At 39.1% G+C, this 27,793-nt stretch overlaps 1 protein-coding gene across 3 annotated transcripts in view; it reads right to left on the reverse strand.

Annotated features, from left to right (window-relative positions):
- The window catches only part of scn5lab (sodium channel, voltage gated, type V-like, alpha b), a 104,615-nt gene that overhangs the window by 37,275 nt on the left and 39,547 nt on the right, over window positions 1-27,793 (reverse strand). For all 3 annotated transcript variants that reach the window (XM_066716671.1, XM_066716663.1, XM_066716679.1), the window contains 3 exons: window positions 24,489-24,665; window positions 23,467-23,823; window positions 2,864-3,283 (listed from right to left, as the gene is read on the reverse strand). In XM_066716671.1, coding sequence (XP_066572768.1) covers window positions 2,864-3,283; window positions 23,467-23,823; window positions 24,489-24,665 — 954 coding nt within the window. The remainder of the gene's footprint in view (window positions 1-2,863; window positions 3,284-23,466; window positions 23,824-24,488; window positions 24,666-27,793) is intronic.

The raw sequence follows: 27,793 nt of genomic DNA on the forward strand, positions 1-27,793 counted from the left end.
TATGTGGCAAATATAATCCCCACCCTCCATGAATAAACTGCACTATATTCCTACCACAATCATTAAGACAAACTTTGCAATATGCATAACAGCACAGAATACACACGGTTCAGAAGCGTTGAGATTTCAATTCAGAGTGAAAAAACCTTCACATTCTTTATGTGGGTTATAAATTGTACCTCTGTTTCATGCATCTATCTACCCGAAATATCCCTAGATCCAATCATACACCAGATCCGTGGATAGAAGTGTGTTTGAGTCATAACATTTACTATTCACAATTTCTCCCCATTCATGCATAATGCATGCAACTGGAACCAGTAGCATTTTGCATTATTAAACGGACTTTATGGGCAATATCACTGGTCTGCAAATTAAGTTTAAATATAAAATGAAAAATATATTGAAAACAGACCCGCTGCACATCACTCAAAATATACAATTCATCCGTAAAATCAATCCGTTAGGAAGGTGTCTGAGCTGCATTAGGCTGCCTCTAAAGAAGGCATATCTGTAAACCACAGGCCATTATGGGACAATAGGTATGAAGTGATGAAAATATCTTTAAAATCTGACCTCCTTAGCTCTTTGCTACGGTTTCAATCAGGGTTCAATCACAGCGAAATTAAAACATCCAAGCGGAGGTAAAGCACCTGCCTCACAGAGTAAACAACACACCTTGCACCAATATTTATCAGGATAAGGCTTTTAAAGCTTTCAGGTGATTATGTTTAGATTTGTGTATTAGTAATTATAATGTGTTGTTTTCTTCCACACACTCCAGTCTTGTGTAATGTAAAAAGCACTATAATAGATTTAAAGTCACGTGATTAGTGAGAGCACCAGTTTCTGTTATATGATTTATGTAATCAAGGTTTAGTATGTGCTTAGATTCAGTTACAAGGTGGAGAACAAATGCTTGACTAATATGTCACCATCCTGAGGGAAGAATGAAGAATATAAAATATATTATGCCTTTACTATATCTCCATTCTCTATTCTTGTAGATCTTTGTGCACCAATACCCATACTTTAAACTTTTAATCTACAGTTTTTATCTACAGGGACTACAAAGCCTTTTAGGAACCTACTTCCTGTTTTTCTCCTCACATATGGTCTAAGAAATGTACACCCCTTAGCAAGTCAGTTCCATCAACTACAAACCTCACAAGCCCTCCCTAGGATGAATGAATAACAAAATTACTCAATAGTGTTTAGTTAAGCAACAGGACAGTTATTCAGCACAAATAACACAATAGACGTTTAAGTAAATCAATCACCGGGGAACATCTCCAAAGAAACTGGAGTCTCCCCCAGGTGATCTGACTAGTCTAAAGCAACTTGAATTAGCGGTGGAGTGTCAACATGAGCATATTTAGAAAGGATCTCCAGAAAGCCTTCCACCGAGGGGAGTTCCTGACATATACATTCGAGTGCGAGGGTTTGTAAGCGACTGAAGAGCTCGGCTGGTCTTTTCTATCGCACTCGAGCTCATTTTGAATTCCATGTGCTTAATTATCACCACGTTCTATAACAGGCAGGACACTCACAGCCACGGAGTGAAAAGCTCTTGGTAAACTGAGGATCTGTCACTTTGATGCTTCAAAGTGCAATCTGTTCCTATGGCTTTCACTGGAAAGACTTTTCCGCGTCTTGGAAACAATCCGACTGTATAAATAAAGACAGAACATGCCCCATACGTTTGGTAGAACCTGGAAGAACACGTCATTTTCAAGAAACTCCTGCTATCATGTGCTTTGATATCAAGAGGGTCCACCTCTGTTTGCAGCCGGTGTTATCATCGCTCTCTCTGGAAGTATTTCTCCCCAACCACTGCACTGTATGCTCATAATAAAAGGCTCATATTTGATGCATCTCTGTGCACATAAAACATAACAGTGGAAAAATTATGTGTAGAAACAGAACCTGGAATATGATCATTAAATGATTGTCTTCACTGTGTTTCAGGGAAGGAATTCAATTGCTGAAGTCTGAGGCCTGTGAATCGCTTTGCAAGGACAGCAAGTACTCTTTCAAGGAACTCTGTTAATCATGTAGTCCTTGAAGTTGCCAAAATTAATCTGTCAAGTCCACTATCAAATTCTGTGAACTCTTATCCAGGCATTCTTGTGCCAAGCGGCGTACAGCATTTCATGTCAGGGTCTGGTATTACTTTCACTAACTGATTTTATACTCTCTGGAGGAACCTTTAAGGAGAATGTAAGAACTCAGTGTGAAGCTATTAGTATACTTATTAGGATTTTGAGAAGAAACGTTTGACTTATGCTGCACCCATTACAAAGGACACTCTTCTTAAGTTTCATTATTGGCTGACATCGACAATCCAATACCGTCCCATCATCGCTGCCCATAAATCTGAAGCCACATTGTACAACGTAAACATAGAACACATTAGAAGACATGTTGCTGAATGATTGTCAAGCAAGAACCTGATAATTTTAAAGAACGAATAACGTGCAGAACAACACAGTTATGGTTCATCCGGATAAGAAATAAACCGCATTGTACTGGAGTATTTTTACTTGTCAGTTTCACTTTAAACTTAAAAAAATATGGAATATCAATGTGAAAAGGAATATTTAGTATTATTTTCTTTAAATCACAAAACCAAGAGACAATTGACTGTCATATCCTAATAATCTCCCACCATAATAACATTTTAAGTTTAATTTCCCTTCAAAGGAAATTAAAAGAGGACACCCTAGCTTTCTTTTCTGTTTCCTTGCTGCATATATATATATATATATATATATATATATATATATATATATATAAGCCAGTGTAGCACCTCACACGCTTGAGCCACCAAACTAGAAGTGTAAAAGCCCCTGGCTGGACTTACCGGTTTGATCTCTTCCTCCTCAGAGCACTCGCTCCTCTCGTCCTCCTCGGGAAACTCCACGTCCGACTCCCCCGGAGCGATAGGGACACTGATGGTTAAATTGGGGTTGGTCATGTAGCTGTCCCCATCGATCACGTACTTCTCTCCATTCCGGCCAATGACACCCATAGTTCCATTGCCTTCCATATGGTTTCCAAGCCGATTCAGCTTTGTCATGGCCTTGGCCTCCTTGGCCTTCTGTCGGCGCTTCTTAAAGTTCCCGTTGAACAAGTCGCAGACGGCCCTCTTGAGCCAGCTAATCCCCCTGTGGATGCGGGCGATGGCGATCTGCAGGTTGTTCATCTCGCCGTCCTCATCGGGTGCCGAAAGGTTGTCTGCACTAAAGGAGCTCAGCAGCAACGCCAGGAAGAGGTTCAGCACCTGAGGGGGGGGGGGGGAGGAGACGTGAAAGGATGTCATGAGGATGGATATGAAGAGGAACGTCTGGAGAAATCTGGTTTCTAAACAAGGGACATCATCAGCGGCTTTCGATTTTCATTTCAAATAACTCTGACCAGCACTCCACTGCAATCCACACGTGAAGCAAGTCAATTACAGGAGGGAGACATTCTTCCTACTTCTCTGTTCACTACAGCTGCTAATAACTGGAATATGTCTGTCTATTTTTCCCTAGAATACAAATTAGACCCTCATTACAAGAAAACCAATGAACCTATCCATCAGCTTTTGGAGATCACACCAATTTATAAACACCTGAAAGTGTTTAATTTGAAACAATGAAGCAGGTTATGTGCTACATTCAGTCATTTAGAAACCACTGGAGCAATCATCTGAATACCTTCAGCCTCTCGAGTCAAGAAACCCCTTGGTTGAAGTGCTTGATTGATTAAAGCTCCCATGCGTTCCCAGTATTTACAAATTGTTGATGGTGACCTGTAAGATGTGGATTGGGGCTCTCCAGGACCCAGGTTGGAGACCTCAACATAGAATGACCTATATTCCTCCTGCACTAGATACTCACATTATTCAAGCTATGACATATTTATGTAGGCCTGCAGCACCATCACAGAAAAGTGAGAGTATCAATAGAACCCCTTTCAAACTGATTTTCCAGTAGGTCTATTGATTTAAAGGTACCGTTTTGAAAAGCAACCGTCAGCGACTCCTTTTTCAGCACTTATTCCAGACGCCCAGCCTGAGACCCGCTGACACATCGGCTCAAGAATGTAAATAACAGGTGTGATCTGGACTCACATTCAAAAGCCATATTTGCACTCTCTCTAAAAAAGGAGAGCTACGTGTTCAAGCCCCAACCGGCGGCTGAATGAGTACAGCTTCTTTTGTGTCTCCAATGGCCTTTCAGCAAGTCAAGTGCTGCCTGTGTGTCTGTGTGTGTGCGTGTGTTTGTGTCCCTGAAAGTGGAAAACTAAAGGAGCCACACTTGTGCCCGTTAAAAGCAATGAAGATGCTCTCGGATAATTACCTTTTCTGGCTTTTGCTCCCCTTGAATCATTTCTCATGTCTATGTTTGGAGAGCTTGTAAAAATACACTAACCCACACCACAGAGCAGTTGGGGGGGGGTGTGTGAAAATTGAATCGAGGAAGTGAATAATCAACCGTGTATTTCATTAGCCTTTAATAATCTATGAAACATATGAATGTACATAATAACACCTGTTTTGCCACGGAGGACAATTAAAGTAATTTCCTTTTTACTTAGTTCATTAGAAACAAAATGTAGTTGACCAGTTTCAAACCAGAGGAGCTTTTCCAGATCAGCAGGGACACACGCACACTTATGGAAATTGGGCTTCAAGGCATTCAAGACAGAAAACAGGAGACACTTCTTCACACAGAGAGGCGTCACAATCTGAACAAACTCCCCAGCGATGTGGCTGAAGAGACAATTTTTCAACATTCAAAAACAGACTGGATAGGATCCTTGGATCACTCAGTTATTAATGGACACCAAATGAGCACCATTGGGCAAATGGCCTCCTCTCGATTGGATACTTTCTTATTTTCTTATGTCCTTATGTGCTTATGTTCCAGTAAACACACTACACCTATGGGCATACTCTACAGAGACAGAGAAGAAGTGATGAAAGAGGGAGGTAGACTAAAAAGGGAATTACTTGACCAAGATGATTCATTTCTATGAATCATTTTCTCTAATCTTGCAGTCGATAAATTAGATTTTCATGTCCTCACTGCCTCACACCTAATGCAGCGACAAAAACGAAAGCCAACAATCTGTTCCCTTCCCGTTGCCTGGCCTGGCAGTGCGATTGACCTCAGCTACTCCTGTCATCTTGCAGACTTACCTCTTTTGCCTCAATCTTCATGCCACTGTCCCCACAACACATAGCAGACTAATACCTTAAATCCGCCCTTCTTTTAATCCTGTTTCATTTTTTATATCTACAGGCCATGATCTTTTTCAAAAACTGGCTTGTCTGCTAAAAACAAAGCTGTATAAACAAAACACAAAGAACAACAGAAAGGAATGCCTACAGACTTTTCAAGTATTTCAAGTGCTAGAGAGAAATCACGATGGCCCCAAACACTATCACAAGCTTGTCCGCAGTTCAGAAAGAGGCTGAGACATGCCTCCAAGTCCACACCGTCATGGGTGGCTTTATTATTTACAGAGAACAAAAAACAAACAAAAGACAAACCCACAACCCTGGTAGCCCAATTTAACACTGGGTCACCAGGAACCCCAGCTTAAATAGGGCATGATAATTCTTCACCAGTATGCCATTAACACAAACAAAACCAAAATGATAAAACAACAAACACAACGCACTCCTCCTTTCCATCTCATGTACAAGAAATGCACTTGAAGCCCAACACACACTGACACTCACACTCACACACATAAATATGTCAGTCGCTTCTCAAGTAGGTTATGCAGCAAGACGTTATCATTAAAATTTAAGATGATCTTAAACTAAAATAAATGAATGCATATACTGTTAAGCACTAAGCACTGTAGAAAATGAGTAAAAATTGTCACATTCCCTTGTTTCCATTTAAGAGTTTAAACCCATCTTATCTCAAAGTGTTCCAGGGCATTATAGAGGGGTGTCCCTATGCATCCTTTCAGAAACAACAAAAATAAATAACCAAAACAAATTGTAGATTAATCCAGGTAGCAATGTTTTTTTGTAAGTTCTTCTATAAGAGTGTACCAATAGTTCACCTGGCTTTTAAGATGCATTTTTTGTAGGTATGTTTTGATGTACCTCTAATAATAATAATAAGCTTTATTTTATATAGCGCCTTTCATAAATAAATATCACAAAGTTCTTCACAAAGGAATAAACAGATAAAATAACAGTAAAAAAGAAGCATATCAATAAAACATAGCAGTAAACTACACAAAGCACACTTTAGTTGCTCCCACATATTAATATGAGATAGAATACCTCCGATCAAATAAGGAAAAAAACATATAAAAAACTACATCTACTACTAAATTGTGCTCAGTTGTGGCAGGGGATCGCCTATGGAGGATGCCAACATTAGAACACATGAAACCTGCATGTTTACACAATGCTCTCATAATTAATGAGAATTCATAGTGTTTGAGTGACATCTGAACTCCATAAAGCGACTGAACTTGGAAAGGCTTGTGTGAATTTCCCACCCTTGGCAGTGTTCTTACATTATCTCACAATACTCACCTGCCGCAGTCGTTGAACTACACAATATTGACGGCAGGTCTTTACAGTTAAGGCTTGTATGTGGGTCTGTAATAAAAGTAAGTAAATCTAGTTGAATTTGCAACTGTTATGTCACCCATATTTATGTATGTATGTGTATTTACAATTTCCATATAAAGTACTATACCAAATGTTAGTTTGAATGAGTGTTGAACTGATGCCAAAACAATTAAAATTGCTTATCCAATCTACAAACAAAGCATTTGTCTCACAGGACAACTCTGACTCTATATGGGTGGACTTTTAAAACTCACACCCATTAGCGGGCAAATAATAATATTTAAAGTGAACAGCAATATGAAGATAAAGTCAACAACCATGTACCACACGTTTTCTCCGGCAGGTCCCCACCGTTATGAGTTTAGTAAAGCTGTGTGTATTATTGTTGTTGTTGGGGTAGATGCTTAGCAACCATTGTTGCCAGAGCTTGCCTTAAAGACAAAACACTTGAGAAATTAAGAGCAGCCAGATCTCCCTGGAACGAGAGCCCGAGACGGGGGACTCGGGGGAAACACAACAAGACAGCTCTGATTGAGTGAAACAATAAGGTACCAAGACTGATTGGAAATTCAGCGGGTGTAACAGCTGGCCTTTGTAGCGTTTCCTTACCGGAATTCAATCAGAATAAGCACTTCGTTTACACAATACAAACAGAATACAAAAATCATATCAAAAATGATTTAAATAATGTGATTTTATTTAGATGCATTTAAGAACTTCACTAATGATTATTACATGTATGCACCTTTAAAACTGTGCATCGTTTTAAAGCAGGCACCTCCCACACAACATGAATGATTTTATATCCCTTACAACAAACTGTCTTACATGCAGAGGTACTATGTGTGTATAATATAGCTCTTTATTACATCAACAGCCAAAAGTCCTTTCTAGACATTGGCGTTGAGATTATGGGCGCTATTATGGTGGTATTATTCGATGAAGGTAGATGGACTACGTTTTGATTTAACTGGAAAAAGATGATATTCAGTTGATTTCAAATTTGTCCACATAAGAATTCAATTCTAAAGCTGAAGTGTCTCGTTTGAAAAGCACAGTGTGCAAATGGATGCTTAGCTCTACTGATCTTGTTCAACTAAAAAAAATAAGTAAAAAGATTAAATTAAAAACAGAACCCAGAGGGATACCAGATATTGGATGGGATTAAGTTGATTCAAGCCCCCCAAGGACCCTGTAAGTGAACTAGAACTCAGTCAGTGCCAGACGTCTGGGTGGGCTGATAGTGTTTACCACTAAAACAGAACATCCAATCAGATTGAAAATGATACATCACATCTAATAGATTCAGGATATAGAAGTGGTCCTTTTCCCAATAAATTATCTGCTTGGACCTGATTAAAAAAAAAAAAAAAAAACTTTCCAGCCATGACAGAACATAGCATTAGGTGGCCAATGGTTTAGTTCCAAATGTTACATTTTCAAATAGATCACCAGATAAAAACTAACAAATTATCAGTTCCTCTATTCATTGTTCATCCCCACAGAGTCTGTGTTAAATGCACTTGCTATCTATAAATATGTCCTACCATTGCAGTTTCTTAAGCAAGTGGAGAGAAAATCTTTCCGGCCCGTGTAAATGTGTAAAATGGTGCACCAGACATATAAAACTACACTTTTACTCATGTATTTCTGCCCCACTTACCTTAAGACATATAGATTAATTCTGTTATATTTCTATTTATCTGTCTGAATGGCGGTTCATAAACTCTTGGCTTGACTAAGTTTAGAGATATTAACCAGATTTCATTATGGCCTGAACTGACCGTGTGTCTATAATTAGCTCGTATCCCGAGGGGTTCAATTTCAAAATCCTCTATGAACTCACTCTATTTTTTTTCTTTAATAAAAAAGAAATAGTGATAATGTCTCTGTCTGCGCGTTACTCCGAGGGCTGATCTGTCATTGTGGGGCTCAGTGATTCAGAGGGCACCAGCCTCGATTGGCGATCTTATGCCAACTTATACTGGCTGTGACGGCAATTAGGTGTGTGCATTTCTAATTGTCTGCCCTATGAAATCTAGCCATAAAAAAGGACCCCACACTTTAGAAGCATGTTCCCCATCATTTACCTCTAATAGACAATATTGGCAAACCACAGACATGCATACACTGTGGGAGATGTGGATTATAACATCAAAACTGATTATTAATACGATGATTATTTTATTATTCTATAGCCCACAATATTATTATTATTATTAACTCTTTCTCTGCAGACTTCCTCATCCAGAGCAACGCAATGAAAGACACGCATCGTTGCACAGTGAGAATCCTGCACCGATGGGGTAAACCTGTGAACACTGACACACCTCGATGTCATCTGAATACTGAAACAGCTGCAGGACTGTTGGCCAGTTGGTGGGAAATTAGATCTTGGGACCAGGCTGTTTAGTTGTGGTCAAAATTCCCTTTTAGGCTTCGTGGCCCAACTGAAATATGTTTTCACATTTATAGCATTCGGATGAAGGAACAGGAAACAGTTGGGAATTGCCAGCTATGAAACCCAGTGTCCTTGGTCTCTGGGGTTCTGATTGGTCAGGGCACACACTCCACCAAAGTCAATGACCGTAAGACAGTCAGGATGGATATAAATATAAACAAATACATTTGTTCTTATATATATATATATATATATATATATATATATATATATATATATATATATATATATATACACAGTGGGGGAAAAAAGTATTTGATGCCCTGCTGATTTTGTACGTTTGCCCACTGACAAAGAAATGATCAGTCTATAATTTTAATGGTAGGTGTATTTTAACAGTGAGAGACAGAATAACAGCAAAAAAATCCAGAAAAACGCATTTCAAAAAAGTTATACATTGATTTGCATGTTAATGAGGGAAATAAGTATTTGACCCCTTCGACTTAGTACTTGGTGGCAAAACCCTTGTTGGCAATCACAGAGGTCAGACGTTTCTTGTAGTTGGCCACCAGGTTTGCACACATCTCAGGAGGGATTTTCTCCCACTCCTCTTTGCAGATCCTCTCCAAGTCATTAAGGTTTCGAGGCTGACATTTGGCAACTCGAACCTTCAGCTCCCTCCACAGATTTTCTATGGGATTAAGGTCTGGAGACTGGCTAGGCCACTCCAGGACCTTAATGTGCTTCTTCTTGAGCCACTCCTTTGTTGCCTTGGCTGTGTGTTTTGGGTCATTGTCATGCTGGAATACCCATCCACGACCCATTTTCAATGCCCTGGCTGAGGGAAAGAGGTTCTCACCCAAGATTTGACGGTACATGGCCCCGTCCATCGTCCCTTTGATGCGGTGCAGTTGTCCTGTCCCCTTAGCAGAAAAACACCCCCAAAGCATAATGTTTCCACCTCCATGTTTGACGGTGGGGATGGTGTTCTTGGGGTCATTCCTCCTCCTCCAAACACGGCGAGTTGAGTTGATGCCAAAGAGCTTGATTTTGGTCTCATCTGACCACAACACTTTCACCCAGTTCTCCTCTGAATCATTCAGATGTTCATTGGTAAACTTCAGACGGGCCTGTACATGTGCTTTCTTGAGCAGGGGGACCTTGTGGGCGCTGCAGGATTTCAGTCCTTCATGGCATAGTGTGTTACCAATTGTTTTCCAGCTGCCTTGAGATCATTAACAAGGTCCTCCCGTGTAGTTCTGGGCTGATTCCTCACCGTTCTCATGATCATTGAAACTCCACGAGGTGAGAACTTGCATGGAGCCCCAGACCGAGGGAGACTGACAGTTATTTTGTGTTTCTTCCATTTGCGAATAATCGCATCAACTGTTGTCACCTTCTCACCAAGCTGCTCGGCGATGGTCTTGTAGCCCATTCCAGACTTGTGTAGGTCTACAATCTTGTCCCTGACATCCTTGGACAGCTCTTTGGTCTTGGCCATGGTGGAGAGTTTGGAATCTGATTGATTGATTGCTTCTGTGGACAGGTGTCTTTTATACAGGTAACGAGCTGAGATTAGGAGCACTCCCTTTAAGAGAGTGCTCCTAATCTCAGCTCGTTACCTGTATAAAAGACACCTGGGAGCCAGAAATCTTGCTGATTGATAGGGGATCAAATACTTATTTCCCTCATTAACATGCAAATCAATTTAGAATTTTTTGAAATGCATTTTTCTGGATTTTTTTGCTGTTATTCTGTCTCTCACTGTTAAAATACACCTACCATTAAAATTATAGACTGATCATTTCTTTGTCAGTGGGCAAACGTACAAAATCAGCAGGGGATCAAATACTTTTTTCCCTCACTGTATATATACACTCACCTAAAGGATTATTAGGAACACCTGTTCAATTTCTCATTAATGCAATTATCTAACCAACCAATCACATGGCAGTTGCTTCAATGCATTTAGGGGTGTGGTCCTGGTCAAGACAATCTCCTGAACTCCGAACGGAATGTCTGAATGGGAAAGAAAGGTGATTTTAGCAATTTTGAGCGTGGCATGGTTGTTGGTGCCAGACGGGCCGGTCTGAGTATTTCACAATCTGCTCAGTTATTGGGATTTTCACGCACAACCATTTCTAGGGTTTACAAAGAATGGTGTGAAAAGGGAAAAACATCCAGTATGCGGCAATCCTGTGGGCGAAAATGCCTTGTTGATGCTAGAGGTCAGAGGAGAATGGGCCGACTGATTCAAGCTGATAGAAGAGCAACTTTGACTGAAATAACCACTCGTTACAACCGAGGTATGCAGCAAAGTCTGGAAAAATGTTGCCTGGTCTGATGAGTCTCGATTTCTGTTGAGACATTCAGATGGTAAAGTCATAATTTGGCGTAAACAGAATGAGAACATGGATCCATCATGCCTTGTTACCACTGTGCAGGCTGGTGGTGGTGTAATGGTGTGGGGGATGTTTTCTTGGCACACTTTAGGCCCCTTAGTGCCAATTGGGCATCGTTTAAATGCCATGGCCTACCTGAGCATTGTTTCTGACCATGTCCATCCCTTTATGACCACCATGTACCCATCCTCTAATGGCTACTTCCAGCAGGATAATGCACCATGTCACAAAGGTCGAATCATTTCAAATTGGTTTCTTGAACATGACAATGAGTTCACTGTACTAAACTGGCCCCCACAGTCACCAGATCTCAACCCAATAGAGCATCTTTGGGATGTGGTGGAACGGGAGCTTCGTGCCCTGGATGTGCGTCCCACAAATCTCCATCAACTGCAAGATGCTATCCTATCAATATGGGCCAACATTTCTAAAGAATGCTTTCAGCACCTTGTTGAATCAATGCCACGTAGAATTAAGGCAGTTCTGAAGGCGAAAGGGGGTCAAACACAGTATTAGTATGGTGTTCCTAATAATCCTTTAGGTGAGTGTATATGTTATCAAATTTGACCTGTATTGCGCAGATAGCAGGGCTTGCTGTTCCCTGAAGGTAGAATCGCTGAGTACAACAGTAATTTGGCCAGAGGAGAAAATCCAATCCGATCTGAAAGGAACTATTTTAAACTTAGTTGCTTTACACATAAAGTTTCTGCGTAAATTAAAAGGATATGCACATGCAGCCGAACGATGAACAAACGTTAGAAATCAATCTCTTTCTGCAAACACAAGGAAGGGAATGACATCTATTGTTGTGGTGTAAAAGCGGGTAACATTATAGTTTTTGAAATACATCACGAACTGCCAAATGAATACATACGTAGATGTGTAATAAGTCTGTATTGTACAGTAGGGGAATTGGATTACAGATTTGAACTGGTGAATATGAAGGTATTGACACGTTTTTTTTTTATTTAATTGCAGAAGTTTTAAAATTATTATTTGTGTAAATATAAGCATTGAAATAATGGGATGGTCACTGAGTGGTGCAAATAAATAAACAGGATGATTGTTTAACAATCCTAGTTGCTTTCAATTGAACCAGACCGGGATTTCCCAGCTGTTCGACTAATGACAATGAATAGGCGACTAGTGAAAAATCTAGGAGATAGCCCATGGCCATGTAGGTAATATAGCAAAATAAACATGTTTGTTCTTTGCCATGTGATTTGCCAAATAAGAGGAATGGAAAGTTGCCATTCGTGAGACTCTAGAGATTCTGTTGTGATCTATGAGTGGCATCCAAAAACAAATATATGAAAACATATCTGTTTCTGAGCCAATTAAATGGTCTGAGCACCAACATCTCAGCCCAGATTGTTCAGGCGATTTTGCTGAATGCATCCTCCTCTCACACAGACTACCTCGGCCTGGACTCATGCTTCCTGGAATGCAGCCAGTTCTCTGTAGGCAAATGTTGCAACAGATCAATATGTTCATTTCATCAACAGTTATAGTGCAGACCTGTACCGACAGTCTCGAACTGATAGCTTGTATTTCACAAGAAGGAATATCATGAACACATTCAGACACATTTTGCCTTTGCAGCACCACAAGAACACTGGGAAGGACAAAACTGACATCATCAAAATACAGGGAAAAGCCAATTAAAACATATGTCATGATTATTTGTATTATTCCATTAGAACAGTGTAATTCATTTTAATATGAGCTGCTTCTTACGGACGTTTTATGTGCAAATCACTCTATAACAGGTCAGACACCATTATGTTTTCTTTCCCGTTTTGTTCTGTTTCGTTGTCACACATTCTGACCATTAAACACATATGATATTCACCAGCATATCCCGATGCAATGAGATACTCCCCCCGGTTGAATAAAGGTATCGCCATGTGTAACTCAGTACTTCCACTGTTCAATCTTGAAAGAATTTCAAACCTCGACCGGCTGCACTGGGGCTGATTTGCTGCCCACATTGACGCTGCGCCGAGAAAAATAAAGCAGCAAAGTGCTCCGGCCAACGACTCCTCCTTCAAATATCTCAGCATTGTGATGTTATTGGCTTTTGGAAATATGCCCCCTTTGTTGCAACTCATGAAGAAAATAAAGAGCTTCATAAATAGGGGGATATGAGCACACAGAAACCAAAGTTAACTCTTGGACAGAGATATACAAAGACATATTAGGTATATACCTCTGTCAGAGACCTTGAAATACAATACTGTGATACAGCTTGGGTTTCATTTCATACTTGTTTGCTGTATTACATGTTTTAGAGAACAGCATTAATTTCACAAGGCTATCTGAATAAATATAGAACTGAAAATATGTAAATTCACCATTTGCCAATAACAATAATAATGTCAGATAGGAGCACATGAAGACACGTGTAAAATAAAATACTTTGTAATACCAATGTGCTATCTTTGAAAATACCCTGCTTTTGAAAATAAAAATAAGTAAAACGTGTCAATTGGGATTTCAGCATCTGAGGTTCCTTCCTGTTATTCTTGCCACTGGGAAAACATGAGCTAAGACGTGATGGAAAGCTACAGCGTGATAAACCATCAACACGCGTTTGCTCACAGATCGCTCTGATCTACCTGAAGGCTTCTCCCATCTGTGTGAAGCCCGACCCGCGGCGCAGAGGAGCACCAGTTCAGCGATGGAGAGGTAAACTCTTGTGCAGTGGGAGCGCACGCCGGGGAAACCTTCCCGAGTCCCGCTCAATGAACACTCACATTTAATTATCTGAGAATATTCTGTTTTCTTTTCTGTTTTTTCCCCATTTTGGTGGAAATGCACCCTGGTGCGGAGGGATTATAGTAAGTCCCTAACAGCTGTTCTGTTGGAGTTGTGCAAATGTGAGAACACTCAGTGAAGCAAAAAGGACATTGTGATTTTATTTTAATTTACAAAAATAACCTACAAAAAGAGCGTTTTTTTATTAAGCAGGTGTTGGATCTATACATCGAATCCATGCCAATCAGCTTATTCAGTAAAGCTGTGCTCCACCAGCCACTGAAGATCTAGTTGTGATTGCTAATATTCGTTGATGTCATATTTATGTCCCTAAACAAATAATCCATGGATTGACTGCAGGAGCTGAAGTGCTGGGAACTTTCAGAAACAGTTAGCGCAATGTGGAAGCATGAATCATGTTGAAAATGTCACTTGCTATAAGGGTTTTTATTTTTCCACAGATCACATTGCATAAAAAAGGCTTCAGGGATCAGTCTTGAAATGCTTTCACCCACAGCATTTAGCAAAGATGAGGAGATAACACATGATCTTTAATCCTTTCAACTAACCTTTCAGATAAGAGCTTCTGTGGCAAAGCGATAAATTACATTGTTGCCAGTTATTTGTATCAACTCGGCTGTAAATTGTGACCACAATGTAAGGATCACCAGACTTGTGTTTCTTTACTCATATTCAGGTTTAAAGAAAAATAGAAAAGAAAGGAAAAGATCTAAAAACAAACCAGTAATGCCCTCTGATTCTTATAAGAAGTCCTGATCTGAGCTCATTAGTTATGAGTTTATAGTCCACAGCTGGGTATTAAAGCGACATCTGTGTGGCTAAATCAAGAATGCTTCCTTCAGACTGTGCAAAATGACAGCACAGCAGAAACAGTGAATGATATAGAGATGAGATTTGGTTCTTGAATAATCTAGGACACGGACATTAAAATGATATTTATTCCCAATTTCCACCCCCATCTCTGTCCCTCCCCTTCCGACCTCAACATACATCACTGAAGAAGCCCACTTCTCAGCTCTAGCGCATTGAGCTTGACCTCACAATATAAGTTGCCCAAGGATTTCCTTCCATATACACAGTCTTAAGATGTGAGTGCATAGCACAAGATACGTCTAACAAGAGCCAACGGACTTCGCCATCTGTGTGGTATAAATAGACTATTATCTATTAAACTAGACACAAGCAGCTGACCTTTGTTATCATACAGTACCTCAGTGGAAGCAACAGGTGCAAAGTATGTCAGTCAGAGCAACTTTAGCTATAGAAAACAAAATAGGATTTAAAATATTAAACCAAAAGATTATAAAAAAACAATATATAATCAGTATATCAATCTGATACTTGTACTAAAAAGATACACTGTTTTGTGATTGCTCTTTATGCACGGGGAAGGTGTTTGAATTGCTAATTAATGGATTGAGTTTCTACAAACACTCCACAGATCTTTCAATTCTCAATTTGGGATTATGGACGTCCCGCACAATTCTGCCTGCACTTTGACACGTTTGTTATTTTCTTATTTATTCCTTTCTTTTCAAAGCCCTGTGTAATATTATCTTAATTAGGGACCTGCATGCCCCTGTCATTTATCTGTTCTTCCACACAGCCTTGTCCTGAGTCAGGGATATAAGTGGAAGTATTGGAAGATATATTAGATGGTGTATGGTCATAAACAGCTGTGTGTATTCACACAATCTACAGGGTGGTATTCAGATACGGACACTATTGAGATATATAATGAAAAAGGGAGATTAGATCTGCATTGAAAGTGATCACTGTCAGTGTGTAGATCCACACAATTCTCCCAAAATCTCTGCCTTCGAGGTTCAAGAGGCAATGCTGTGAAGCTATAAATATTCAGTTGTTTTGACTGTTGCACAAAAGTAAGCCTGAGGCAAAACAGTCCTTTACACCAGTGAGTTTTATAGGCACCATAAATGAAGAGATCAGATTTGCACAAAAATACCAAAATACATTCCGGAATTTGCAATACAAAACATGGTGGTAGTGCGTATAAAATTGGGGCAAGTCCAGGGAACACATAGCCCATAGTTATTGGACTGCTAGCACGTCAATTATTGGACTGGTGCTGACAGCCAGCCTCCTCCAGAATTACAGTATTTTCTATGTGCAGTTGGAAATGCTTAGGAAAGGAGTTCCAAGGGGTCATTAGTTTCCAGTCAAAGCTCGACCCTGATTAACTTTGACCCCATGAGTTCTACAGCTGCAAACCAAGGTAGAGAAGCAACTTAATGAGTTAACTTTTTATAATCCTTTGTGCTCATATTGCAGATACTAGATGATTAGATGTAATGCTTTTTTAAGTATTTTGTGGATCACTGAGTTCCACGGGTAAAGTTGAAACAACTAAAAGCTCTTTCTTTAGCTGAAATCAGAAGGATGTTGACATAAAAGCACAAAAGATAATGTGATAAATAATGGAGGAAAATACTACAAAGAGCTTTAGTTAATTAACATAATTTCAAATTATGCTTTGTGTTTTGATTTAATTAGAAATAGAAGGCAATGTGTTTGCAACTGAGCAGATACATCTGTCTAGAGGGACTTTTGGGCAGAAAAGTGTTTCATGTTATCAATCACAACATTGAGAGTGGTGTTGTGTAATGCAAAGGGGACACAATGCTGACTAAAAAAAAGAATGTGAGAAAAATTCCTGCTGTGAAGGCAAAAATTAAAATAACATGCGGGAGTCGTGTCGCTTTAATATCCTGATGTCATCAAGAATGGTGTTCTCTTTGTGTCAGACATGATCAGGTTCCACGATCTCCATTTTCCAGCAATGACCCATTAACCCTTGTTTGTGATTATTTTACATTTGGGTCTAAACATCCATTTCACTTTCTAGGAACTTTCATAACAGAAAAAAAAGGTTGGAATTATAGCATACGCTTAAGACTCCCAATTATCTTATGCAGTCTTTCAGCTACATGGTAAACTAGTCCATGTTTGTGGGGAAGCAATAAGAAAGGCAAACCCAATGTTAGGATATATTGTCAAAAGTGTAGAATAGAGAACAAGGGCAGTGATGTTCAGACTGTACAATGCACTAGTTAGAGCTCATCTGGATACTGTGGACAGTTCTGGGCTCCACACTTCAAGAAAGATATCGCTGCTCTAGAGGCAGTTCAGAGGAGAGCAACCAGACTTATTCCAGGTCTGAAGGGAAAGTCCTACTGAGAGACTGAGGAACTGAACCTTTTCACCTGGAACAGAGGAGACTACGTGGGGACATGAGACAACATCATGAAAGGCATCGACCACATCAAACCAGAGGAGCTTTTCCAGATCAGCAGGGACACACGCACCCGGGGACACAAATGGAAATTGGGCTTCAAGGAATTCAAAAAGGAAAACAGGAGACACTTCTTCACACAGAGAGGCGTCACAATCTGAACAAACTCCCCAGCGATGTGGCTGAAGAGACAATTTGGGAACATTTAAAAATAGACTGGATAGGATCCTTGGATCACTTAGTTATTAATGGACACCAAACGAGCACGATGGGGCGAATGGCCTCCTCTCGACTGTAAACTTTCTTATGTTCTTATAAGTGAGACTTCTGCATAACAAGTTCATATATGAAGACCAAGTGCCCACTCTCTAACCCAATAGAAACGGTCTTCTGGGAGGGGGCAATATATATTGGAGACTCCCAATGGTCCTCCATTCATGCGTGTCTTTGTGTAAAGACTCTGTCTACCAAACCGTTACAGATGTCCTCCTTAGAAAAATCTCAAAGTGTTTGATTGACAAGCAGGCGACTCTGGGATCAATTTCCTTGCCTGACAGGTTCCAGAAATTTCTGGATTTTCACAACTACACCTTTACTGCCAATATTTTCGACTTATTGTAGGTAACACATCTGAATTCCATCAGTATTAAAGTCCCTTACCTAAAGTTACCTAATAACACTTATTCTAAGATCTGTCTGACAATGTAATAGATTTATAAAAACAGCCAAATATCATAATCTATTTCCACATTCCACATTCACTTGTTTCTCAATCAAGAAAATCATTATACAGATTGCACACACTTACAACGTATTATAACAAAGACAATACATAACGGATACAATTAAACATAAATAGAAATCTAACTGTGCCAAACAACAGCCACCAATTCAGGCTTTCTATGTATGAGACATTAGACTGACATGAAAATATTTAGAGAAGAAACGCAAAGAAAGGTCATCAAATTTGGAAACCAAGCGTTAATGAAAGACAACCCACACAGAAACTGCCTCTTGGTGAAGCAGGGCTTAGCCAGACTAGATAATGAAATATAGACAGAGGATGTATGTGAAAAAAGTTAAATTAAATTAATTAGGGTTGGCTACGTGTAATCGAAAGTGACTACATTAAACACACACACCAACAGACCAAATTGCATCATAAAAAAACAATGTATGGTTGCTATAATGACCTTGTGTTCATTGATAGAACTAGAATATGTTCGCAAGAGTAAAAAACAAGAATAATGCCCAATGATTATAGGATAGTGGAACTTTAAAATAATTTTTAGAGGGTTTTAATTTGAAATAGTCCATCACAACTGTTAATCTTTTTAGCAGAGAAAAACCAATAGCCTAAACTATTGTATCACTTTACAAATCTGATCGTTATGGGGTGACCTTTAGACAGTCAGACAATCGGATTTAAATGTTGTGTATTTAAGCATTTCTTTGCATCCATCAGTTTGCTGTGAGGAGAACAAAGCTCAAAAAGATATCAAGTATTAAATAAACAAATTGATTAATACATCTACCTGCAAATTTATAATACAAACAGTTGTCTACAAACTATTTATAATCATATCATCATACAAGACAGATTATACAATCCTCAAAGTCTTCGATGCTTGGCGTATAATAACTACATTAATGACCTAACTGCTTAAGAACTGCAAATGTAATACAGTCATTATTTACCTAATCTGAGGTAGAGGTGGAATGAGCTCTCGGCCTCCCCTTTTGGGTTGTATATTTCAGACACACTTCTCTGAAACTCAATCTACTGTCCGTTACAAATGAGAATGACTGAAATGATTCAAATGCTTTGCTGCTCTTTGCCAGAAGATGTGAAGATTAGTATTAAAAATAAGCAGTGCAGTTTAGAATCGGATGGAAAATAAATCAAATTAGCTCATATCATGACCGCGAAGAAAGAATTAGACACAAAAGACATAAAACAGAGCCATAGGGGACAGACAAATATCTCCAATCCCACTTGACACCGATGAGGCGATAACTACCTACAGTCGTGCTGAGGAATTATCACCCTGCATACTGAAGAGTCCGATACACGGGCAGCCAATCAGAGAGCAGGACTGCTTGACAGTGAATTAGCCATCCATTGCCGAAGAACTATTAAAAGAGATCCACTTGAAGCTATAAGTCACAAATTCCAGTCTAACAGCTGAAGAAGGCTTGAGACAATTAAACAACAGGCCCTGGACACATTTGATACAAGATGAAAGGAAGAATACGGTAGAGTTAAATATATTTATCTCCAACTGTGAAAAGTTTACATTTAGTTTGCTTCATGCTAGAAGTGTGTATAAGATAGAGGACGTTAATGCATAACTGTTATCTTTCAGGTCGAAAGCATTACACAAGGGGGGAGGGATTATGCCAGTTTCCACGGATCCTATCGTTTTAATTTGATATTGTGAATGGTCAGTCTTTTTTGCTCATGTTACAGGTGTGCAACTATTGCTTTTAATGGTAACCACCCCCTTAGAACCTAGCTATATACTGCAGGTTAGGAAGGGTTGTTAGGAATAGCCTTAGATTCCTTGTAGCTTAGCACAGAAGAGACAGCATAAGCTTGCCATCACAGTGACCTCCAATTGGACAGTGTAAGGACCTGCTGTACACACTTTTGTCATTTTTAGGATGCACTCAGTAATTTAAAAGAACGGCAGGGAACCACTCAAAGGACTTGTTGTTTAGTGTTCTTTTTTGTGCACTTAATTTAATGTGATGTACTGAAGTATAAACACTTTAATTATTGCTACGAAAGTACCTCCCTGCCATGAAACCTGAATGTCACACCGGGCTGATTTTAAGGATGCATTCCCAAAAAGCCCTGTTTACAAAGCATGGCGACCCATGAGCTTAAGGAATGCTCGCCTCTCTGGTTACAATGTCCTGCTTTGAATAATTATAATTATTCACACAGGTGCATCAACAAAAAGCATGTCCATTCCTATCAGCAGCATTTATGTGTGCTGTCCAGCAGCTCTCAAATCCTCTGGGCCAGGCTGCAGATGGCTTCACTATTTACAAATCACCCATTATCTCCTGCTTGTGTCTATTCATGAATCAGAATGCCCCTACGTGTTCACAATTAAGATTATAATAAGAAGTTAGTAAGCAAGTTATTATTGTGTGTCTGTCTGTATATAATGTGTATAATATTCAAATCCACAGCTCTGGAAAAAATTAAGAGACCACTTAACATTGATTTCTGAACTTGGAGTGGTCTCTTAATTTTTTCCAGAGCTGTACATGTATGTCAATGTCTTTAGAATGTAGTTAAAAGGATAAATATGTTATTTCTTTCATTTTATTCACAGTGTGACAGTAAATATAATTCATCTGTAATTCTGTTTTCCATAAGAAAGGGCACAGTGCTTTCAGAATGATGAATGATGTAATCAAATGTGGACTTGTTATTGATTAAATGTTAGTAAGATCTGACTATTTTTAGTATCCAAATAAATGTCTTCAAGCCTCATAGCTTATGACATTTCTTGACATGGAAAAAATAGTTATGCAACTCATCTCAATGCTTTTAAAAGCTCTTTCTTGACAGCATAGCCACAATAAACATAGCAAGCAAAAATTACAGATGAATCTTGCTGTTTTCCTTTGATCTTTTTGGCATGTTCCTAAATAACTGCCATCCTACTCATTTGCCATGGGGTTGGGTTATGGTGATTGTTGCAATTGGGGGGTTTAAGACATGTTAATTTTTCCCCATTGGGATGGATTCTTGTATTCATCGGGGATTGAATACATTCGGAAAGTGGTCAGAATCTTCTAATTACAGATCTCCCGCAAAAATGAGCCCCAGTTTTAATGTTTATGTATGTATTTAACTTGGCATCAAACGGATGTCGAGGTCACAGCACTAAACAAACTAGAGTTGTGAAGGACTGATGAAAGGACAATTTCAAAGTATTGTAGCCTCCCAATAATGGAACAATGAAGCACAATTATTTATAGTTAAGTGCCTTTAATTGGTTTATTTTCCTGTTTCACTTCTGCATGCAATTATGACATTTTCTGATTATTTGGATGCATTTTATTGCATAGCTAGTCACATATCAGTTAGGGTCAAGTGTCAATAAGCATCAGACTGCCCAACACTACCAGCAGAAAATGCCGCAGCTCATATTTATTGATTATTCCCAACTGTACTTGGGTTAAACAAAAAGGCAACATGAGACATGAGAAATTATATCCACTTCACCTTTTTTACATGTCCATATCAACTTTAAGGCTCACTCCATTTTGTACTAATGTATCTTATAAGTGTACTTGACGAAATATCAATGAATACAGTTATACTTCCAGCCCTCTTTCATAATAGCGGTGCCTTTAGTTCTGTTAAATATGTTAATTACATTAAACCACAGGGGAAGACCTCTCGATCTGAACAGACATATGAACGAGATGACACTCAACTATAAACATAAGACTCTTCAAGAAGCCACCACTGACACTGGCTAAGGTGTAATTATGCTGTGTTGTTTGAGGATGTCAACAAACCATTCTTTTCTCAGGGTAGTAATATAGTCATGCCTATTTTCCTAAGCTTTTTAAGTTAAAAAATGTTTGTCTGACTCCCGTGGTCCAATGAGAAATTCACAGAACTGATATTAAGCGATAGGAAAGCAATGCTGCTAGACTGCTCCATCCCACGTTGACACAGTGCAGAGTGTCATGCTGTTCCTGTACTGTGTGTTTTGGCTGTCAGCAGAGGAGGTCTGCGGCTGTTGGCAGCCATCTGGAACTTTCTCTCTGCCGCTTGGCTGGAATACCTATCATGCAACAGGCACCACTGAAACCTAATGTGGCTGGAGCAAGTCTTATCCTTTTTTCTTTCTTTCTTTACAGCTAAACAAGATTAATATTTACAATCCTATAATCCGTTTTTTTCTTTTATTTGGGAAATGTAGTTATTAGGTAATGCTTACTCTTCAAATTCTGTTCAACATTAATTGATCCAACTTTTAAATCAATCTGACAATAAAGCAGGGGGTGCCTGGTCCCTCAGTGCTGTGTTGTCATCCCACTGCAAGAAAAGTCAACCCGTTGCCAAAACTTTCAACCATGGGAAATATGAACGGATTGGCAGGAGGGCCACGGTGACTTTTATGCAGCTGTACAGATAAAAGCGGGGGAAATTGATAATGACAACGACGGAGTATGTGCAACTTGAGCTCCAGTCAGTTTGATGTTGGGTATATTGTCCTGCACGGAAAGTTATTTGCCTTTTTTCTGAGGGTACATGTGAAATGTGCAGCTTGATCGGGTGTGCAGTGTTTATCTGACACAGTTTAACATCCCAGATTGCATTCCCCTTTCAATTTCAGCAAACACTTTTGAAAAAGCACTTTATACAGTTACTCAAAACTATAATTAAGTCAGCCGAAATCAGTTTCAACAACCTGTGTGTCAAGTCCCCCATTCACTTTGATGGCAGATGTGATCTTTCACATTCACGAAATGACAACTTGTGGACCAGTCATTTGCTGTGGAAATCATCATGCAGTATAAGAAGCAGAAAGTATGTTATAAAATTCAAGTAATTGCGTTAAAACCCACACAGTAAAGGCAATCATGAGGTAAATATCTCTTCCTGACATAGACTTGCTTTCAATTTTTTAAGCAACCAGTAATTATAATGTGTGATGAAATCACTATTACAAAATAATTGATTAAATGATTGAGGAAATACAAAAATAAGCATTTGTCCCCAAAATGTCAAACACTTATTTTTTTAAATGCCCACATAACACAAATTAAAATCACCAGCTTCTAAAGACTATAAAACTACCAAACAAGATTATACAATTGCAAAGTCTTAAGTGAGGCATACAACAAGAATTAAAAACGAAAAATCATCCAGACTGTAAATGCTTTGTTAACTCTCAAAAGTCCTACGCTGTAAATAAAATAGGATCGATCAATAGGTGGGAAAACTAACCAAGCAAAAGCTCGATCGTGTGTAAAAATGTAAAGAAAAGAACCGATAACTTACAACAAGGTTTCCTATCACCATGACCAGCATGAAGACAATGAGGCACAGGGGTTGGCCAGCAACTTCCATACAATCCCACATGGTTTCAATCCACTCTCCACAGAGGACCCGGAAGACGATGAGGAAGGAGTGGAAGAAGTCCGTCATGTGCCAGCGGGGCAGTTTACAATCCCGAGAGATCTTGCAGACACACTCCTGGTAGTTCTTCCCAAACAACTGCATCCCCACCACGGCGAAAATGAAGACAATGATGGCCAGAACCAACGTCAGGTTCCCCAAGGCACCGACTGAGTTTCCAATGATCTTAATCAGCGTATTCAAGGTTGGCCAAGACTTTGCGAGTTTGAAGACCCGTAACTGCAAGATGGAGAATAAAATGACACGTTAATACCAACAGTGACAACTGCATTCTTAATCAGCTCATTCTGACCAAACATAACAAACCTAATTGTTAGAAAAAAGAAAGGATACTTGACTTTCACCAGGCCATTGCTGTTCCATCAAGTTTTTTAGCATACAAACACTTTATTTTCACATCATTAGGAAAGTGTTTATCAAACATTGCTGACACTTTGGTACATATGAACAGATTAAATCAAATAAAAGCACATTATTAATGTCCTTAATATGAATTAATATTTGCAGAGTAGTGTAGTAACTGAAAAATTGGCGTGGAAGGTATTTCGTACTTTGAAAATCATTAATGGAGGTTGGGGTAGCTAAAGTGTATTCAAAAACAACAAGACTCTAGACATCATAAACATAAATGTACATATACAATAAAATTGTGATAATTAAATAACAATCCCATGTGGTAGCTAGTTAATACTTCTCCGGGTTAATTTGTTGGAAAGTGATGTGCTAGGAATTCTACATTATCTGAACATGCATTATTTGTATATGCATTACAATTTCTGTACACATAAATGCATATTTTGGTGCATTATTTGTATCTGTTCTCTGACCTTTCTTTCACTTGGCACTTCAAAATTAAAAAACCAAGAATACGAATAAGCAATTACCAGTCTGAATGAGCGCAACACAGACAGTCCACTATCCATCCCGGAGAGACCAAGCTCCATGAAGCTCAGACCGACGATGATGCTGTCAAATATGTTCCATCCCTGTTGGAAATAGTAGTAAGGGTCCAGGGCGATGACTTTGAAAATCATCTCGGCTGTGAAGATCCCAGTGAACACCTATAAAAGGTAGTGATACAACAGAGAATGTACAGGTAATATTTTAATTATTTAATGGGAACCACATTGCGCACTTTACAAATTATATCATAAGACTGAGATGAATCAAACTGAAAGATATTTTTGAGGATCTAGATTTCATTCCAGAGAAACAAACAATACAACACAAAATAAGTCAGAATTTAAACCTGAAATTAAATCAGATAATTCACTCTAACCTGTGGCATGTAAGTGCATACACAAGATGCAATTTATTGTGTAGGTAAAACTAGAATGATCTTCTAGTTCATGGGAGAAATGCACCTAACTAGCAGGCCTAGTTCCACCTTTTATAAACCTACCACAGCAAATAAATTGAGCCATTGTTGCTATGCACATTTTATGATCTTGTTATAAACATGTAATAAAGTTGAAATAATTAAAATACATGTGTCAATTTTGATTGCTGTGTCTAGTTTATCAACACAGGCAAGGTACTAAATACAAACCTACTGATGGAATAACAGGGAAGACCAGAATAGTAAACGTTTACATTTTTTGTGGGGTATTTTACTAATATCTTCTCTCACCAAGATTATGTAATGGTTATGAAAGTCATAATTCAGTGGGGTACAATTTTACCTCCAAGACAATGTATATTTTCCTTCCAGTGCACAAGATTAACAGCTTACGCCTGTCCTACTTCAAGAGCTCTGTGTATCCTTTTTTTTCTTTAATTCAGCTTTAAGCGCAAACTCGTTTTTTTAATCTTGTGAAGATGGCATTATTCCCTGTCAGTCTGTGCTGCTCTGACAACGGCTGGCCCGGGATCTTGTTTACAGTTTCAGGCAAGTGAAAATGATGTGTTATTCTGTTTTTGTGCACAAAAGCTAAAATACTTGACAGAACTGCAGTTTTACAAGATGCAGCTGCAGCACTCCAGCTCTGTTTGTTGTTCTTCAAAGATATATCCCATAATTCTGACACCAGATACGTGACACAAAGACACCAATTCCACAACTGCAAGACAACGAGGGGCGTCTCTGCTTGCTTAGTCCTTCTCAATAATATTATCAAACAGGCTTTTTGAAGACTGTAGGATTTAAATGGGATCATTAGGCATCTGCTTTCCCTCCAGGATTTTGACAGTAGGGTTGTTCACTTGATCTCAGTTTTCCTTGCCAATCCTGTTTCACTCACATGAGAAATTTGTAACTAAAAGGATGAATGGATTTCATTTTAGTACCTGTTCAGTTGTACAGATAAACAAATCCTGTATTTCTAATTTCACAAATAAATTAAATACAAAGATACAGTTAAACTACAGTAAATACAGTATCCTTTTTAAGTTACATAACCTGTTGAAAAGGACCTCCTTAAATAATGATAAACACATCACTAGTACCAGCTTTTTTCCAATTAGTTGCCCAAACTCTGAATGTCCAACAAATTACATCTTTAAACCAGGCATGTTCGGCAGTACATTCCCAACCGTTTTGCAATAAAAAAAGGTTGTCCTGATCGATGCCCTCACACGCTACACGTATGCCTGGGGTGTGTGCTCTGGTCATGTGATAAAGATGTCGGAATTGGTCACAGTATTGTGTTATTGTTGCTCAACACCTCAAACCTGCTGGGAAAAAGCCATGTAGTGAACTGTGACAACTCTTACACTTCCCCTGCCCTGTTTGAGTCAGCGCATGACAAAAACACAGGCGCGTGTGGCACTGGCAAAATGAACCGTAAAGGTATCCCTCAGCAGATCACATGTTCGAAAATGAAGCCAGAAGATCTTGCGTGGTCAGGCTCGGGGGGAAATGCCCTCTAAAGCAGTCGGGCAGTGAGCGAGTTCATCGATTCAAAATTCACAACAGAGGCTCTCAAACCGATCAACGGCGCAAGCAGAAGCCAATGCACTGCTCTGCAAATGCTTAAGTCCGTAATAGATACATGCATTTGTCTGCAGGCGGCTTCCTATAGTCAGTCGTATTCATTTTACATTTTTTTAAACATCCTCCTGTGTTGCTGGAGAGCTTTTCAGACCGAGGTGCTGATCCGTTCAGCCTCACCTCTCAATTCACAGTCTTTCTCATGTACTTTTAATGAGTTCAGACAGTATCTCACTAAGATCTTATTATCTGCAGCATTTAATAATGATATCCTATTCATAGTGTCTGATACATACAGTCAAGAACCTTCTGTGTAGAAAATCATATAATAATTTAGGAAAGATTCCCCCAAAGGGAATGCCAGCGTGCCGTCGCTCAAACATTCCCTAATGAGGACAACACTATTCAAAAGGTCAACATTCATTTAGCTTTAGACCGAGCAATAACTATCACAGACCTGTATATGTAGTGCCAATGAGGGGAGCTGCACTTTGAAGGATTTATGGTCATTTTAAACTCAAAGTATATACTATAAGTATCTGTACATAGGAATCTATTTGGAAATCTAATGGAAAGGGAGAAATGGACAATGGTGTTCAAATAAGGGGATATTCCATTAATTGATTAATTAGTGGCCCGGATAGTGGATAGGCCTGGTTTGGTAACATTGTCTATAAATCTGTTTGGATAATGACGCTCCTCTGTCTGTCTGTCTATCTATAGATCATCTGTCAGCATGTTGATTATATAATTATGTTGATAAATTATTCGATTCCTGCAGCTTGATCTGTATGCAAAATTGAATACTGTTTATATTTCCACACCATTATATATTGTATATATATCACAGACCTTTCTCTTTGCTATGAAAACACATCACACTCTTTCAAGACTTCTACTTAAGAGACAAGTGTGAAGGAACACGTTGGCCATTAATGTACTTGTGACAAGGGTGATAGCACAGTGGGGTCTGTTGTTACATCTGGCCCCAAACCATTGTTAATTCTCATGTACCTGCAGGAAACGACACAACAAATTGCAGCCCTTAATGTGACTTATGAGGGCGGACATTCATTATTACAAAAATAAAATCACAGGTCTATCATCACAGCAAAAGGTTCTTAGGACAGAAGGAAAGAAAGATTTAACTACCAGGGATTCGCTGATGAGGATGCCTGGATGCTGATCAGCCCGTCTGAAGGGTGTGTATACAGGAGAGCCAGCCCTCCAGTTTTAAAAAGGCACGGACAAATGTAGTCC

Source organism: Amia ocellicauda, chromosome 2 (assembly GCF_036373705.1).
Source record: "Amia ocellicauda isolate fAmiCal2 chromosome 2, fAmiCal2.hap1, whole genome shotgun sequence".
NCBI classification, from domain to species: Eukaryota; Metazoa; Chordata; class Actinopteri; order Amiiformes; family Amiidae; genus Amia; species Amia ocellicauda.